This window comes from Kogia breviceps, chromosome 9 (assembly GCF_026419965.1).
Source record: "Kogia breviceps isolate mKogBre1 chromosome 9, mKogBre1 haplotype 1, whole genome shotgun sequence".
NCBI lineage: Eukaryota > Metazoa > Chordata > Mammalia > Artiodactyla > Physeteridae > Kogia > Kogia breviceps.
The window spans coordinates 82,684,801-82,703,064 of NC_081318.1; the positions used below are offsets into that span (position 1 = coordinate 82,684,801).

General features: G+C 39.7%; 1 protein-coding gene across 13 annotated transcripts in view; it reads left to right on the plus strand.

The window, feature by feature from the left end:
• The first annotated feature begins 1,674 nt into the window (after window positions 1–1,674).
• Window positions 1,675–18,264, plus strand: part of CACNA2D1 (calcium voltage-gated channel auxiliary subunit alpha2delta 1) — a 505,873-nt gene continuing 489,283 nt past the window's right edge. For 6 of the 13 annotated variants that reach the window (XM_059075027.2, XM_059075030.2, XM_059075031.2 and 3 more), the window contains exon 1: window positions 2,440–2,630. In XM_059075027.2, coding sequence (XP_058931010.1) covers window positions 2,536–2,630 — 95 coding nt within the window. In that variant the 5' untranslated portion in view covers window positions 2,440–2,535. Of the gene's footprint in view, window positions 2,239–2,439; window positions 2,631–18,264 lie in introns of those variants that run through there. The other 7 variants (XM_067042717.1, XM_067042716.1, XM_067042718.1 and 4 more) reach the window with 3 other exon arrangements.

An 18,264-nucleotide genomic window follows, 5' to 3' on the forward strand; every position in this document is an offset into this window, starting at 1 on the left:
TTTCTTCAACAGCTTCAGCTATTACAGAACACAGTGCTTCATCAGTGATCCAAAGAAATTGCGATTTGGCTCAAAGGCCAACAAAGTTGATAATGAAGCCTGTCTTACCTTCTCTAGAACTTTATTACATTCTCTTATTCCTTAAGCTCTTTCTCATAAACATATAAAATTGGAAATGGTGTACCTTAGTAGGAAGTCTGAAGTCATTATTGAAATAATTGACAGAATATAATATTTTTCTGCAGTGTGGCTATTATGATACCAACATATCATGTAGACAGCAATGGGCATCTAATTTTGCCATTTTTAATCCCCAGGCTGGGGAAGAAAATCTGCTTTTGAATCATTAAAAAAAAAAAAAGAAGCTGGACTCGACTATTTAGTTCTCTAATTTTGGAGTGGAAAGCTACCTTCAGTTATTTAAAATATCCATCTGAGCTCGAGTTCTCAGTCTCATTCCATCCCACTTCATCTCTCATATGCTAGCTCCTGCTGCTACACTCTCTCTGCCTAGCATAAAACAAACTAACTCAGGTCACGGTGGGGTGCCTTTTGTGAGGCCACTCAGTAAGAAGAAAGAAGCAGAGAGCAAGATAGACATGTAGAGAATTTAAAGAGAACAGATAAGGCACACACACACACACACACAAAAGAGAGGTAAGGGGGAAGGAAACATCGCTGGGTCAAGAATCATAAAATCGCATCACCTTTTAAAACGTTGCTAGTTAAGTATTATCAGTCTTCCCTGTTTGGGGATGTTGCCTTTAGAGAGATGGAAAATCAATTACGAATTAATAAGTGTCCTTCTGTTTTCATAAGCTCTCCTGAAACTAAAGAAAGGCTAATTAAAAATCTGACAGCCTCCCCATAATGACACCTTTTACGCATATGCAAGATGGTCTTTTTTTTTTTTTCCCATCAGGAATGGTGTCAAAAGTGCTCTAATATACTACTACAAGGGGCTTAAGAATTTAAGATGTTCAAGGAAACCTTTCCTCCCGATATATCAGCGCCTTTCTGAAGGAGGCCTCTGTGGTCGGGAGAAGAGGCCTAACCCAAGACCCTTCTGTTTTTTCCTACGAGAAGGCCCGGGCACGCCCGCCACTGCCTCTCCTGGGGATGGAGGTGAAACTGGTCCGCAGACTGCTACTCTCTAGCTCTCTCTCCCTCTCTTAATTCCTCCTCCATATTTCAGGGGCATTTTGCAAATTGCCACCTTTTACTGCTGCTTACCCTTTTCATGCCCTCACCGGGACAAAGTGAACTCGTCCTCTAGCAACATTGTCAAGGCAGGGCAGCCCACTGGCCAGACCAGGGCAGTCGGGACTTTTTGGAGGTAGTCACAAAGCCTTTGTCACGGCACTATGCTCCCTGGGTGTAGAATTCGTGCCTTCACCCCTGTCCTACCACACGGCAGGACTAGGAGGATTTTACAGCATCAGGTCCTTCTCTGACCGACCTCAGCCCGGATCCCGAGGCTCTGTCTTGCCAGGTGAGCGGTACCAGGGCGTGGGGCCGCCGCCACAGCTGGCACTCAGCCACGCCGGAGGCTCTAGCCTTTGGCACTCCCGGGCAAATAAACAGTGCCACCTGGTAGGGAGTCAAAAGTGGTGCTTTAAAATGCAAATACAAACCCCTCCTACATTTCTTGTCAAATCACTTCTCCATGATTCCTAGGCAGGCGGTAGATTCTGCGTCTGGGAGAAGGGCCGGGGGAACGCTGCCTGCCTGGGCAAAAATAACGCCCAAAGGCACGAGCGAAGTGCTCGGCCGGAGCCTCTGCAGCCTGTGGATACCCGGCGGGCGGCGGGCGGTCCCCGGGGAGCCCCGCGGGGCCGGATCCGCTCCCCGTCCGCGCGCCGGCCGGCTGGGGCAAGCCGGCGCCCACTTCGGGAGTTCCTTTCTCCCTTGTATGGAGGGCTGCTCCGGCCCGTCTCCGCCCGACTACTCTGACGCCCAGCCCTCCCGCGGCCCACCCCCGCCGCCTCCCTCCGACTTGCTCGGAGAAGCCAGACGGAGCCTCTCTCTCTCTCTCTCTCTCTCTCTCTCTCTCTCTCTCTGCCACAAGTCTCTCCGCCTGCCTTTCCCCCATTCCTGCAGCCACCCCACCCCTCCCCAGTGCCGTCACCCCTCCTCCGCCCCCGCCTCCGCCCCCGCCTTCTCCACGGCAATCGCGGGAATAAATCAAGGAAGAAACCGAGAGGGAGCGAGAGCGCGAGCGCCGGCGGGCTTGCCCAGGTCTGTTTCCAAAGTCGCCCTTGATGGCGGCGGCGGCGAAGCAGCCGCGGCGCCGAGCAGCCGACGCGCGCTAGTGGGGCCGCCCGCCGCCGCCCCTTCCCCGCGCCGGGCTTCGCCCCTGCGGCCCCCGGTGCGAGCCCGCGTCCCGGTCCCGGCCCTGGCCCTGGGCGCGCCAGCCCTCAGACGCCCGCGCTCTGGGCTGACCGTGTTCCTCATCCTTCTCCTCCTCCCGCGGTTTCCAGCGCCGGTCCTTCCCCCGGCTGGGAAGGGAGGCGAGATTGATCTTCGATCGCGAAGATGGCTGCTGGCTGCCTGCTGGCCTTGACTCTGACACTTTTCCAATCTTTGCTGATCGGCCCCTCGTCTGAGGAGCCGTTCCCTTCGGCCGTCACGTAAGTGCCCGGGCAGGGCGGGGAGTGCGGGCCGAGGGGTGCCGCGGAAGCCCGGCGCGGGCTCCGTTCCCGAGTTGAGGGGCTTCTCTGCCCGTGGGGGTGGGGAGTGAGCCGGACTTGGATCTGGAGAGGCCGAGCGGGAGGTGCGCGCTGCTCGCCGCAGGATTGCGCACCGAACCCGCGTCTTGGGAGCCTCGGCGGGGCCGGGCTGTCCTGGGAAACGTCCGCCGACGACTCGCCGCGCCTCAGCCCATCTCTAAAAGGATTCCTTGGACTTAAAAGAGTTTAGCTGTACTGTGGGAAAAGTTTCCAGCCAGATACCCGCTCTCATCAAACCCAGTCCTATAAAAAGTTGTGTTTGGGTTGGGTATTTTGCACATAGGTAATTGCAGGCTGGCCAGGGTAGCGTTGGACTTTTCCCGCACTTTCCCCGCACTTGGCCTCTGGGATGCTCACTAATTGCTGTGGTATCCAAACTCGTTTGGATCCCCAATTACTGGGCGCGCTTGACAGCCTTCCTGGTGAGAGGAGTGGTCGCTTCACGCGGTAGAGGTGCTGTCCACCCCTGGGACTCGCAGGTACCGGGACCGTGCCACCCAGCCTCCCTCACCCTCTATTTGAAACATTTAAGTGCCGAAGGACACGCGGTTCCTGTTCTTAGAATGAATAGAACCTATTCTTTGGGGGAGGGACTGTTTCCAGAGTCTCCTGCAATTTTCTCTTATTTTTACCATTTCTATAATAGCTTTAAAAAACCTCGCTGCTGTTCTGGAAATAGAGTGTTTGAAGGTAGCTGTATAGTCACAGGGCAGGAAGGGAATGAAAAATAATAATTCTCTTTTAGGCTGGAAAAAAGACAAAGTCAGTGGCACATAAAAATATACACATATTTTTAAATGCGCGGAATAGCCTATCAGGCATTCTGGGAAAGCTTTTTTTTTTTTGGTTCTTGAAGCTACTTTAAAGCTTCTAAGAGTAGGTAATCGGAAGTGGATAAGTCACTTTAATGAATTTTACATAACAAAAACAAAGCCCAAGGTAGCCTTCCCAGTATTTTTGCTATTGGGAATTATTTGCTGTCCTTTGTTGGCTGAGTGCTGAATACTGGAGTTTGTGGTGGATACTAACCGTGAATCTTTACCAGTTGAAATCCTGCAGCTATTATTTAAGGTTCAGCTTAAAGTATTTATTACATTAAGTGTCAGTGCAAGAATCTGAAGGATGTACATTCTAACCCGGCTAAGGGGAGTGTCTAATATTTTTGTCATTGATTTACAGTCATGTACCTTTTTAGATAGTCTTCCATAAAAATGTTTGCAGGTCCTTTTTGTTATGAAGCACAAGGGTAAATGCCATCTGTAGATCTTCCTGTAATTGGCAGGATGTTCCAAGCGGATATTTTGAAACATGTAAAGAGTAAGAATTACACTGAAGATGCTTCAAAATTATTCACTCTTATTAAGAAATTACACTTCTATATATTTGTTTCTTTAGTCTCTTTGTAACTTGGCCTGTGAAGCTAGAACTCAAGTGAGTCGCTTGCATTTTGTGTCAAAGAAGTGGTGCTTTAAAGCAGTCAATGTGTTCAGTTTACACATTTTTAAAGTGTTATTTTTAACTGACAATTTATCAATATTTCTCTCATTTGGAGGGAATGCTTCATCACACCATTGGGGAAAACTATGACTTTTTAAGATACTACAAAATACAACCTTTTATTCCTGAACAGACCACGCTAAAATATTAATAAAAGAATCCTTGTTGTAAGAAGGACATCTACAATAAATGTTTTCCTAAAATTAAAATAGCTCAATTTTCATGGTCAGAAATTCACTAAAGACAAGAAAGAAAATAAATAGTGGGCAAAAATAGGACTTAGGAAGCCACTGTTTCTTTTCTTTGAAAAGGTTTGAAATTTATTTTTTAACAATGAAAATTTAAGATATTTTCAAATAACATGAAACACTAATTATTTTGTAAAAAAGAGCTTAATAAAAGATTTTGTAGAGCTAAGTCAGTCTCTTTCAGGAAATATTGGCAATGTTTTTGTAAGGCTTATGCATCTTTATTTTTTTGAAAAGTTAGTAACCTTCTGAGGAAAGGAGAAATGAGAGTTGACATTTGTACTTCATGTTGTATTTCTGAGTAAAATTTATGAAATTAAAAAAAAATACAGCCTTAATTTTATTAAGATATGGTGCTGTTTACTTTTCTTGCAAGAAAAAAGTTGATACAGAGAATTTATCAGGGTAAATCTCAAATCTTTGGGAAAAATTCCAAGTTCATTAAAAACTCAGTACAAAGATTATAGTGTTGCTAAAGGCAAATTATTGTGCTTCTATATATACATTTCTCTGGAAATCATTAGTAAATTCTTTTTGGTTTTTTGATCATTTTATTTTTTCCAGAAAAAGTAATATAAGAAGTTTTTATCAGAAGAGGAAGAATATGCCACCAACACAGTATAAAATTCATTATGCACTCATGGGAGTGGGACCTGAATTAGAATTAGTTTTTATTTTTTTAGTATGTTTACAATAATATTAAGGGCTTAAGTATTATTATAATAAAACATAAATACCATTCTAAATATTTTCTTTAATTTTTTCTGGTTTAACATACACTCTCATGTAGCATATTCTGAATTAAAATAGTAGTTAAACTGTTCTAAGAGGTAACACTAAAAAAACTGGGTTTTTTTTTTTTTTTTTCAAAGGAAGGAATTCTTTTGCTAGGTTAGGTTTTTCTTTTGGCAATGATTGTTTCAGTAAGGTGTGAAACATAAATATGCCATCTGGTAGCAGCCACCTAGTGCATATTGGTTTGTATGTGAGTGGAAAGTACATCATTTTCATGTTATAGTATGTACATATTATATTGATAGTTTAAAATGTAGTTTTCTAAAGGGAATTCTCCCTTGCTTTAGAAATAATTTCTTGGCACATATGTGAAAACACTTCTATTTTAAAATCAGGATAATAAGTATGGTAGCCAGTATTGTAATGTTAATTTAAATCTGTCGCTCCTAATTTTAGAATCTATTTACAAATCCAGTTTTTTTTTAAAAAGCACATAGTTATAACTACTATTCATGTTAAACTTTTATCTCAGTCGTATCAAAATGCCAGTCAGTCCAGAATAATTGGCTGGGAGCCCTTTGGTATATGGGAATTTTAATATATTTAAACTATATAATAGGATAAATATATTAGTAAGAATTACTGGTATCTACAGGAAATAAGCATAAAATCTCATAAAAGAATTGTACTTTGGGGATTGACTGCTTAGGATATAAATATTTTTCTATTATTAGACAAATTTACATATAAAGTCTACAGAAAATAAATTCTCTATGTCATAACTTTGGAATGGTTATCTTTTTCATATGTTAGAAGTGATATAATTATTCTCATTCACATACAACATAGAGAAGGAAATATGCCTTATGATAAAATATGAGATACAGTATTAAATGTGAAATAAAACCTAAAAACAATGAACATTAATAAATCCTTTTCTCAGATCTTTGATTAGTTTTCATCAGCTTAACTACATGACATTTATCATTCCACAGGTGTACACTTAAAATATGCAACAGTAGATATATTCTTCCAGACAAGTAGTAACATGATATTAAATTTAGTAATGTTTATACATGGTTATATGGGTAGCTGTTTGGATAGGCATTTGAATGAGCATTAGGCAGACTGAAATGGATACAGTCTAAAGAAACATTTTTGGGAAGGTACAAGAATCTAAACTTATTATGGTTTATAAAAGGAAATAAAATGTGCCTTTTTTATTTTCCTATGGCTTTCACCAATTTAATTTTAGTTTAATAAATACATATAAAATCAGATTCTATCGCAAGTTGTTCATTTTGAAAATAGGTAAGAACTTTACCACTCTCTTTCTTCAAAGAGACCTTGCTTTGTAGATGCCTTTCCAATACTTCTCCAACATTGATAAAAATAACATCATAAAATCCTCTTCCTTCTAGGGTTTACACATGGTGACGTTTTGCAGAAACATAAATAACACGTGGAAATTATGTATTCAGGTTTACTGTTTACATTTAGAAGTTTATAGTCATAAGAAATGACAATGCTTTTAGGAATTTAAAAAATAATACCAAAAACTGTGCCCATAACAAACCGTATTATTTAAATTAATGTGTTCTCTGGAGTATTTCTATATTCAACACATGCACAGAAATTTCTATTCTTCTTATTTTTCAATACAGATGCAAATATTTAAGAAAGTAATCTGTTCTTCTGAATTCATATCTTGTACCTAATATGTGTTGTCAAAGTACTTATAATCTAAAAAGTGGGGATTTAAATGGTTAAAGTGAAATATTTTAGGCATATTGTCCAGTTTGTTGATTTCTTTCAGTGTCTTCCATGTGTGGACATAATCAGCTCTGATATGAGCATACTTAGATGGAAGTTTGGAAAAAAAAATCAGAATTTGTCTCAGTATTTCTGAAGAGTAACGTTTTATTGTTATTAAGGTGACAGCCTTCCGTCGTTTGTAATAAAAGGGATGTCTATCCTAGTATCTCAAAAAGCATGTAAGCTGCTTACCATGGGGAATGACCTCTGTTCTGTTACATCTATTGCACACTTACCTAAGGCATATGGTATGTATCAGGCACTGTGTCACACTGTGTGAGCGAGTCTTTCTTTTCCTGGACTATTTATGCATAGTACCACAACTGTTCCCTAAGCTTTCATATGGTTGCTTTCCAATAAACGTGGAACTGCACTGAGATAGTCAACCATGTAGCTTACACACGGTTCATGTTTTCTTCTGTGTGCACAAACCCTGGAAATTATTGTGTCATATTGTTTACAGAATTTAAGGAAAAATAGTGATTGACTTCAGTGTTAATTGAGATGAAAGTGATAGCACTTTGTGAAAAATATTGTACTTACCACCTTTTCCTTGAGGGTCCAAAATATGTTAACATTGCATCATTATATAATTTGTCTAGTTTATCGTACTGTAGTATTCTATTTAATAGATAATATTTTATGTGTCTGTTTCTATGTATATATATGCGTACACACACGTATTTATCTGTAAACTTCTTCAGGTGTTTTACTAGGGTAGAAGAACCTAAGGTAAGGTTATTAACAAAGGTGCATGCTGAAAGCTCTCTGTCAATCCACAACTGTTTATGGGGAGTAAATCTCATTCAGAATATTTTTTATAACACCAGCATTTAAGAATAATTTTTTCAAGAGAATCAGATGAGCTATTGAAAATGTTCAGGTCCTGTTGCACAAGTTATTAATATAATTGATGAGTAACAACAGAAACGTGGTTCTAGAGACAGGCTTGTAGTCTGTTAAGCAAAACAAATATGAGGAAGGGACTATTGCACTTGAAGTGTTGGGCTCTTATTAAAAGGTCTTTGCATACTAAGCAGTTTTATTTCTGCCATTTAGATATGGGATACTTTGACATTTTAAAGAATTAAACATTTGACGCACCATGTTTTAGGATTCAATAATAAACGTGCACAGGTTTTAAAATTTTGTTTGTAAAACCTAACTTTTAGGTTTTTCTTTCTTATAGGCTTTATCTAATTTGTGGTAGTTCAATTCCATTGCCCCTTTAAAATTTGCCATTTATATAGATTCTAACAAGATTATAAACAAGGAAAAGATTGACATTGTGGCCTCAACAAACTGGCACACTTTTATAGTTAATTTCAATAATACAGAATCAGGCTGTTATATATGAAGCAATATTTAAAGTTCTCTTTGAATATGAATGTGGGATATTTCTGGCTAAATGTTATTTTAACATTTGCTTCTGCTGGGTTTTTTTTTTTTTTAACCATATGCTTCTGCTGGATTAAAAAAATTCGGATACATTTTAAATTCTATATCATAAATGGAAGAACAACTTAAACTAGAAATGATGGCAGTGGAAAATAATGGTGTTGCCCATTTAAAATGATTCAGATTTGGGGATAATACTACTGTTTATCTGAAGTTCTTTTCCTTGAGTAATTAAAAATTTATTACAGTAGTCTCCTGGCAAATTTTGAAAAATAATTCCTGAATTCTTTTATTCAAATAATTAATTACTAATTCTTCTCTTTCTCTTTCTTACACACACACACACACACACACACACACACACACACACACAATTACTGTCCGTCATAGTTTATTATTATTTGTACATCACATCAAGTCAAATGGAGAAAAAGTTTTGGTTTATTTTCCATCAGGTTAACTGTGACCAAACCTCAATTTTGGGTCCTGCGCACTTGAATCTTCACTCACTGTTTTGAGGAGCTCTTACTACGAGATTTTTCTCTATATAGGGAAATTGTTGAGGGATTTTGATGCATAGATAAATCTGTAATACATTATCAACACTTTCACCAAAATTGTCAAACGGCCTAGACTGTTGTTCCTTTGACATTTGCCCACATACTGTGGGGATAATTGGGGAAAGAGTGAAGTGAGCTGTTGAGGTTGTCCTCTGTCAGGCTATATAAAGGGATGGTTAGACATTAATGATGTTTCATTTTGAGGGTCAGAGGAGGAATGGCTCATTAAAATAAATGAGCTTATGCACACTGGGAAAATCTGTTTTAAAAAAATAATCAAGAGGTGTTGTGGCGGTGGGACTTTCCTGGTGGCACAGTGGTTAAGAATCCACCTGGCAGTGCAGGGGACACGGGTTCGAGCCCTGGTCTGGGACGATCCCACAGGCCGTGGAGCAGCTAAGCCCATGCGCCACAGCTACTGAGCCTGTGCTCTAGAGCCCACGAGCCACAGCTACTGAAGCCCGCACGCCTAGAGCCCGTGCTCTGCAACAAGAGAAGCCACCGCAGTGAGAAGCCTGCACACCTCAACAAAGACCCAATGTAGCCAAAAATAAACAAATAAATTTATTTTTTAAAAAAGAGGCGTTATGGTGGACATGCTGTGAGGAATGATGCGTGTGTAAGTAGAGCAGAGCAGCCCTCAGATTTGTGAGGTGCAGAGTTACATTAAAGATGCTAAAGGTTGGCAGTTAGTTATTTTATTTTATTTTGTTTTATTTTGCTTTACTTTATTTTATTTTCTTCTTTTTTCCCATGTTCCATGTGAGTTCGGTTATCCTGGAAATGGTGTTTACTGCACATAATTGTTTTTTGGAGACCTAAATATTCTATCTATATGGAAATTCACCTTAGAAACCAAAGACAGTAAAATTGTCTAGAGTTCAAAAAGTAGAAGCAATTAAGCTTTCTTATTTGTAATATAACTCTGGGAAAATGGTTCATTGGATAAGAAATATTAGTATAACACTTTATGAAAACTTTAAATGCTAATAATCAAGAAAGAAATTCCATTAGTAAATTCCATCTCTTAGATTATAAGAAATGAAATAGCTTGCAGGTTCTAGGCTTCCAGGTAGTACACTGAAGACTATTTAGACCTCTAAGTACATAGTACCTCTTACTTTTTAAAAATAGTTTTGATTTATGCTTTCTCTTTTAATGTCTCCTGTTTCAAAGATTTTTAACATCAAATGTAATTTAATTCAGTGATTAATGCAATTATTATTAGTCAGAGCAAATTATGTAGTGCACTGAACTACATGCTGAGAATCCACCTTGAGGAAGAGAGTCCCCAAGGAAGCCATTCCCAACTCCAGGTTGATTGTGAAGCAGTGGAATCTGACAAAGCGTGCTCAAGGAAAAGCACATAAAGTGGTGAAGAAATACGCCTGGGCTGTTTCATGTCAGGCATAGGACTCCTGGGTGGGAAGAGATGTTGGTGGGACTGAACCTTGAGTATGAATCTAGGTTATACAATTTTTGCATCAGAGCTCTCTTCCTACCTGACCCAAAGGGGAGTCGGGCATTGTTCACAACACATGGACATTTGTGGTAGCCCAGCTCTGGGTACTCAAATTTGGCTTTCATCCTAAGACTTTTATTTAATTAAAAATAAAATTAATAGGTTTTGAATCATAGTATGTAGAAAATGGATTAAAGAGACAATATTCTAAGCAGGGACAATGGGAGCAGTTAGTAGGCTGTGAAAGTAACATGCTCACCGTTGGCCATTTTGAGTTTGTGGTGTCTCTATAGATGACTATTAAGCCATTGGAAATACATCGTCTGAAGCAGATTTGGAGGTGAATTGAGTACCTTTGAAGCCAGAAAATGGGTCCATTCATTCATGTAGCAAATATCTATTTAGTATCTATTATGATAGGCCCTGTGAGTTTCAAAAGAAGAGTCTTGATCCTTCATATTGCAGAGAGATCGGATAAGATGAGCCCTTTAAGGAAATCACCAGGGCATTGCTGATGTGACAGCAGTTTCAGTAGAGTGTTTCGGATGCGAGCATGGTTTCTTTGCCTTGAAGAGTTGGTAGCACGTGAGACTATGAAGGCAGCAAGTGCAGATTGTTCTTTAAAGGAACTTGACAATGTGAGCAAAGGGAGAGAGTAGCAAGTTCAGAGGAAGATAGTGTAAAGGGATTTGGCATTCTTTTGTTTTGCTTAGAGAATAGGAGTTATAATAGGCCATTTGGGATCACAGGTAGTAGAAAACCATAGGACTATCTTGAACCAAAAAGGGGAATATTTTTCAGTGGTAGTTGGAGCTGGTTGCTCGGTCATGGGAGTCAAGATGAAGGATGTGCCAACACCTACAGAAAGGGGTGGAGCTTTTATTAGGATCCTCTCTTACTCTAGCCTCTGGTTTTGTTTGTTTGCTTCCTTATTCTTCTCTGTCCTTGCAAACTGACTTTATCTGCTTCCTGATGCTCACGTTGTTGAATGCCTGTGAGGGTTTACATTTTCCCTATTGAAGCTTTCAAGCAGTTTGAGACTAGAATCCTAGTCCAAAACACAGCCTCCTAAAGAAAGATATGTTGGTAATCTGAATATGGACCACATGACCATCTGTAGCTCATTCATTTGAGACCAGGAGATGGGATTTGGAAAAAGGATTTTGGTTGCCTAAGCTTGGGTCACTTCTCATACCCTGGTGCAATCTCATTAAGAGGTACTGCACTGCAACAGGCCAGTTGCTAGTACCATGGATAGAGGAAGAAGCAATTCTTAGAAAAAGGTTCCTGGGGAGCGGGGGAGGTTGTAGAGGCAACTAAATAAGTGTTACCAAAGGGGAGATTTGAGCATATCAGAGAGAGAAGACCAAATGGCAGAGAGATGAAAGGGTTGAGAGAGGCCATGATTGATGGGTGAACGTTCTGACCGAGGCAGATGAGGAAGGGATCAAGACTAAAAACAGTGTCTTACAAAGTAACTTTTGAAATATGAAACAGCCTTGAGAATTAAAGCAGATGGTTGGAATATAGGAGAGATACACTTTTAATTTACTGGAGATGTTTTTGGAGGAATGTTCCAAATTATATATTCCATGCTCAAGAAGGAATGACATGATTCAGAAATGTAATAAATGCACATTAGTAATGTTCACATTTTGAGATGTACAGACCAGAGTTTTTCTTTATTTGGTAATAAGTAACAAGGCTTTAGTACATCACTATATTTCCTTTGGACACAGCAACGTTTGGTTCTCTTTTGTCTTTATTTCTCTTTTCTTTTTTTTAAATAGAGATTGTCATCTTGAAGACCCATGTAGTTTTGCAAAATGTCATTAGATTTAATAAGTGTATGTGCTTATGATAGAAAGATGTTACAGGAGTATCAAGCAAAAGAAAACAAAAAAAGAACAAATAGTTCTTGATTTTGGCAATTTAGCCTTATTCACTTATTAATTTTTTGGCAGATAGTGGTGGCTTATGGCCCTACTTTGTCCGTGCTTCTCCCCGCCCACAACCTGCCCAAACCCCATGTCCGTTCTTTAGCAGAGGGCAGAAATTTGAATTGAAACCGATCCTTGTTAAAAACAAAACAAAACAAAACAAACCAATATAATGAATTTGATAAGACAGCGAACCACTGACAAATATTCCTGCAAAGCATGTCCATGGTCAACCCTTACAGAGGCATCTCAGGTCTCCTGAAGGTCTGAAAATCACTGGCAGCTGCCATCACAGCAGTTCCCTGAGTTTCCAAGATGACTGAATGAACTGTTAGGATTGCAGATGCCAGCGGATCTAAGAATCAGTCTTGATCTCATTGGTCCCAGTGCAGTGTGGAAAAACCACCCTTGTGGTCTGTAACAAGAGATGAGGAGAGTTAGGGCGGATATTTGTTTCCATTTTGTGACTGCTCTTTTTTCTCTTCCATAGCTATTCACAGTTTACTTGAGCTAATTTTGATGTCTCTACCCACAGAAAGTCTGGACACTAATAATTACAGCTATCTTTCAATTATTGTTATATTGCTTTCTAACATATTTGAGCTCCTGAATGTGAGGCACTGTGAATTAATACTCTGCATGTTTTTTAATCCAACCTTTAAGTCAGTCCCTTTAGGTAAGTATTATCCATGTTTTATAGATGAGGAAGGTTAAATTTTGCGTATGAAAGACTTTTCCGAGTTTTTTTTAGGAAAAAGATTTGACCCCAAGCAGCTTGATTCTAGAGTCCTACACTTAGCTGCTGTACTTTGCTGCCCTTACATGACAGGAGCCTGGATTTCTTTGCACCCACTATCTTACCTGCTCCAGTTGTGGCTGGCTGCATATTCTAGCAATGAGGCCAAAAGGGTAAAGGAGTCAGTGTAAAGTAGAGGAGAATGAACACTAAGTCCAACGTCTCCATCTGCAGAACAAGGGTAATATTAACCTAATCCTGAATCACAGTATTATATCATGGGGATCAAGTGAGAGGATGGATGCATGGGGAATCTTGAAGGACTGTTTAATGGCCAGGCTTTATTATTTGTACCACGTGTGATTTCTTTGCCTTCAAGGGATCATGAATTGATGACTAGGGGTTAGTGAGCTAGATTATTGTGCTAACATTTCATTTGCTCTATTGTTTTCATTCAGAAAAACATGAAATGAATGGGAAAAGTGATGCTTATTAGCAGACCTTAAAAATGTTTCTTCCTAAAAAGTTGTGTAGCCTTTAATCATAAAGAGGAAATGAAAAGAGCTGCCGTGGACTAGAGTGAGTGAAGTGTTCTGTCTCTCGGTTCAGGACACAACCTGTATCTTAAAAGGGACCATGAAGAAAACAGGACCACAGAGGATTTGATGTGCTTCGTCTTGACATTTCAGCCAGCACCTGTTGTATGAGATCTGTGCCACAGGAGATTGAGTCTATTTTTAAAAGTCACAACTTTGCCACTGATAACCTCTCATTGTCAAAGGTGGAAGTTTTCAGCTTCAAGACGGAATATTTGAAAGTGAATAAAGCCATCTATCCACGATGTTTATAGAAATGATTTCAGACAACGCTGCAAATTGAGCGAGCACAGAATTAGTAAAATTGAGACCAGTTGCATTTTTAGGAACAAACGCAGAAGTCAGAAAAAAAATCTGCCAAGAGCACACTGAAAAGGGCCAATTTTCGTTTGACTCATTCAATTGATGATTAGTTACACTTATTGAACCCCACTCCTTCACTTTCTAATATAAATGGAGTTTAGCCTTTCACAAACACTGTTCTCTTATTGGTAGAAGTAAAATAGTTAAATGAAATTGCTGCTGCACACTTTTAATTGGTTCGTGGAGGGGAAGAGATGTTTTAGATGAAACTTTACATTAATACCAATGACTAATGAGTACAACTTGATGATAACCATTGAAGCAGCAAGTTTTCACATGCCAGGAACCTGCCTTTTTATGGCAGTCATTTTGACATTTGCCACAGAAAGGAATGTAAAATTCTTATGACGTCTGTCACTTTAAAAATACCAACTCTTCTTTGCCATAACATTACATTAGAATTGACTTAAATTGGCATCTGTGAAAATGTTAGGAGAGACAAACAAATGGGCCATGTGAAGCCTCAGGAGGATGGGAACAATGAGGTGTGTGCAGATTGCTCTAAATTAAACATGTAGAATGCTTGGTTGTCTCTCAAAACACTTGATTTTCCTGTCGATATAAATGTAGAAAACCGAATTAATTTTCATGAGGTGAAATTTTATTGTGCATGTGTAGCTCAGTTCCCGGGGGGTTTGATACATGGTATTAAGGTCAGCTGGTGAGTAATTGTTTAAAATTTATATTAATGCTCGATGGTGATAAATAAACATAGGGGAATGGCAACTCATCACAGTGCAAACCATGCCTGATAATTAGATGAGGTCATTCGTCTCCTTAAATTATCAGAGGTGACACAACCTGTCTGTGTGGTGTCTAGAAGCCAGCTGAGTCCTTGGGTGTAAATGACCGTGACAGAGGGGCAGTTTGAGGGTTGCAAGCTTTGGATTCGGTCCTACCCCTTCTGTTGTTTTCCATAAGTGAAGTATATTTGCCCCTGAGAGTCTGCTTTTATAATATACACAGGGATCTAAAACCTGAGTTCAATAGGCTGCTCAGTATCTGTTTTTCAATTTCATTTTTATGTTTGTGTACCCCCGCCTTAATTACAAGCAAACACATTATTTATTTATATATAACTGTATAATATAACTAAATATATGTGTTTGTATGTGTATATATATATACACATATACACACACACGTACTGTATGAATATTAGATGTTGGTTCCATGCTGAGTGTCAGTGAAGCTGCGTTCCTGTAGGTGACTATCGAATACTTCTAAATTCTAAAAAGTGACCATTTATGGTGTGGTTGCAGCCTTTCCAAGTTTCGTCATCTGAACCACAGGACACAGATAATGGTTTGAGTGACGATTTTTTCAGTTCTCTGAAAAAACGGTTCATGGCTAGTACCATTCTAGAGGCATAAAGGAGAACTTAATAAAGGATGGTTTTGAACATTAGGGCTTAATTCCCTCTTGGAATTTGCCTGGTTGGTTAATAATGTGGGTTCAAAGCTCAGTTCTACCATTTATTAGCTGGGTAAATTGAAGAAGTTAACTCTTTCGTTGGTAAAACTTCATCAGGTTGTTGTGAGAATTAAGAATGTTAATTCATATGAAGCACGGCACATAGAAAATACCAGATAAATATAATTTGATTAGAAGCAGGAGAATTTGGTGGAGTCAGGTGATTTGACTTCCGGTTTGCCTCTACCACTAACTAGGTGTGGGACCTACCTAGGTAACATCTTGTGAGGAACAATTCCTGGCTTTAGCACCTTCTATAATTGCTCACCGGCCAACTGTTTCCTAACAACTAGGTCTTAGTTGTCACATGTCTGTTGAGCATAAACGAGATGTTTCTTGGTATCCGAGTACTCCACTGCCTTTTAGGACGCCTCTGAAAAGGTCCCTCCCCCAGCCCTCACATTTTAGTTTTCTCTCTGACGATCTCTCTGAAAGCAAAAGTGCTAAAGTTTGATGTTTTCCTACCTTTTTAATACTCTGCTCTCCCCAATTGTACTCAGGCATGGTATGGTACCGGACTCCTTTCTTTGTCCGTTTGAAGGGCCCGTTAAGAAATATATAAGGAAGTCAGTGACCTTGCATTCTTGTGTGCAGAGAAATGATGTTAGTGGCCTGTTGTCATGTGAGATCTTGATTCTGTGAAATAGGCCCAAGATGTTCTCATTTGACAGTATATTTCTAGTACTTGTGGCAAACTGTCTGAAAATGGTAACTTTAAAATATCAGCAATAATAGTGATACTTGTGTAACATAGAATGGTGCTTTCTTTTTCTTTTAAGATGAGCAAAAAATACATAATCCTATCTTACCCAAGGAATAAATTAATAGTGTGAAGTGTTTTTAGAAGAGTATAAATCAATTATATTGTACTGTTTAAATTACTTTTTCAAGGAGAATTAATATTAGGGCTTATTATGCATCTTTTTAAAAAATTTATTTATTTTTGGCTGCATTGGGTCTTTTTGGCTGTGTGTGGGCTTTCTCTAGTTGCGGCGAGCATGGGCTACTCTTCATTGTGGTGCTCTGGCTTCTCGTTGCGGTGGCTTCTCTTGTTGCGGAGCTCAGGCTCTAGGTGCGTGGGCTTCAGTAGTTGTGGCACACAAGCTCAGTAGTTGTGGCTCGCGGGCCCTAGAGTGCAGGCTCAGTAGTTATGGTGCACGGGTTTATCTGCTCTGTGGCATGTGGGATCTTCCCGGACCAGGGCTTGAACCCGTGACCCCTGCATTGGCAGGTGGACTCTCAACCACTGCGCCACCAGGGAAGCCCTCATTATGCGTCTTAAAGTTTGGAAGAGGTGTGTGTGCAGAATCACATTAAGTATGGCCTTTCCTTCTGCCCAGTTAATTAGCTTTCCTCCTAGTAAGGAAATTCCTAAATGAGAGAAGTTAGAGAAACAGCTAAATCCTTAAGATTTATGCAAAAAAGATGTGAATCAGACTAAACGAAAGAGATTGAAGACTGACCGTGATCACTGGTTTAAAGTACAGTGAATGAAACAAATCAGACAGAATCTTCATAAATGCATCTTATATGAAGACTGAGAGAGAAAATGAATTTAGAATTCAGTAATCTAGACTCACTTATTTATTTTAGTTTGGTGTTTTCTACACTGTGTAATGTATTGCCACAAACTCAGTTGTTTCAAACAATGGACATTGCTTTTCTCACAGTTTCCATGGTGACAAGTCCAGCCGGGGCTTCACTGGTTCCTTTCCTCAAAGTCTCATAAGGTTGCAGTGAGGTGTTGACTGTTCTGTGTTCCTTTCCAGGGCTACTTTTCTGCTCCTCTTTCAAGCTTTGGTGGTTGTAGACACTTTCTTGTGGTTGTAGGACTACCTCCCCTTTCCTGTTTGTTCTCAGCTCCTAAAGGCCGCTCACTTACTTCCCACATGGCCCTCTCAAAGGTCTTCTCACAACATGGCAGTTGACTCTTTCAAGGCCAGCAGGAAGATCTCTCTTTTCAGAAAGGGGGCCCAGTCCCTCTTTTAAGGACCTTCAATTCGTTACGTTAGACCATCTGCGATCATCTTTCTTTTGATTAACTCAGAATCAAGTGATTTGGGATCTTACTTACAACTACAGAATCCCTTCACCTTAGTCATATAACATAACAGTCCTGGGAGTGACAACTCTTCCTGATCCCAGGTTCCACCCCAGCTCCAGTAGAGTAGATGATGCATGGGAGCCATCTTAGAATTCTTCCTCCCTTGGGTTTTATTATTAGACAGCCATCGTAAAGACACCAAAAGCTAGAAAATGGGAATACTCACTCCTTTTGACTTTAGATGTTCACACACGTTGGAGATCCTTGGAAGCAGTCAGATGACTATCATCCTTTTTGCCTCATGGTTCTCATCCATCCCGTCAGGAGTCAGGAAAGTAAATCCCCAAAGTTCATTAACTACTTATTACTAGTGTTGTCATAATGACTTAGCTGAATGTTCCCCCCTCTACAAAGAAAAGAATTCTCTGTAGTCTGGTTCAAGCCAGTTTACACAATTGTTGTTAATAAATATGTAGACAAATTGTAAGACAGTTCTTTTGAAATGTAAAGGATTCCATTAACTCTAAATTAAGGTAAATACTTTGTGAAATCTTGGGTGTCTCCTTAAATTGTGTGCATTTCCCTGCCTGCGTAAACTAGTGATTCTGTAAAATCCTAACCAGCATCTGTTTTTGCTTATGGACTGGTCATGTTCTCTAGCTGATGAC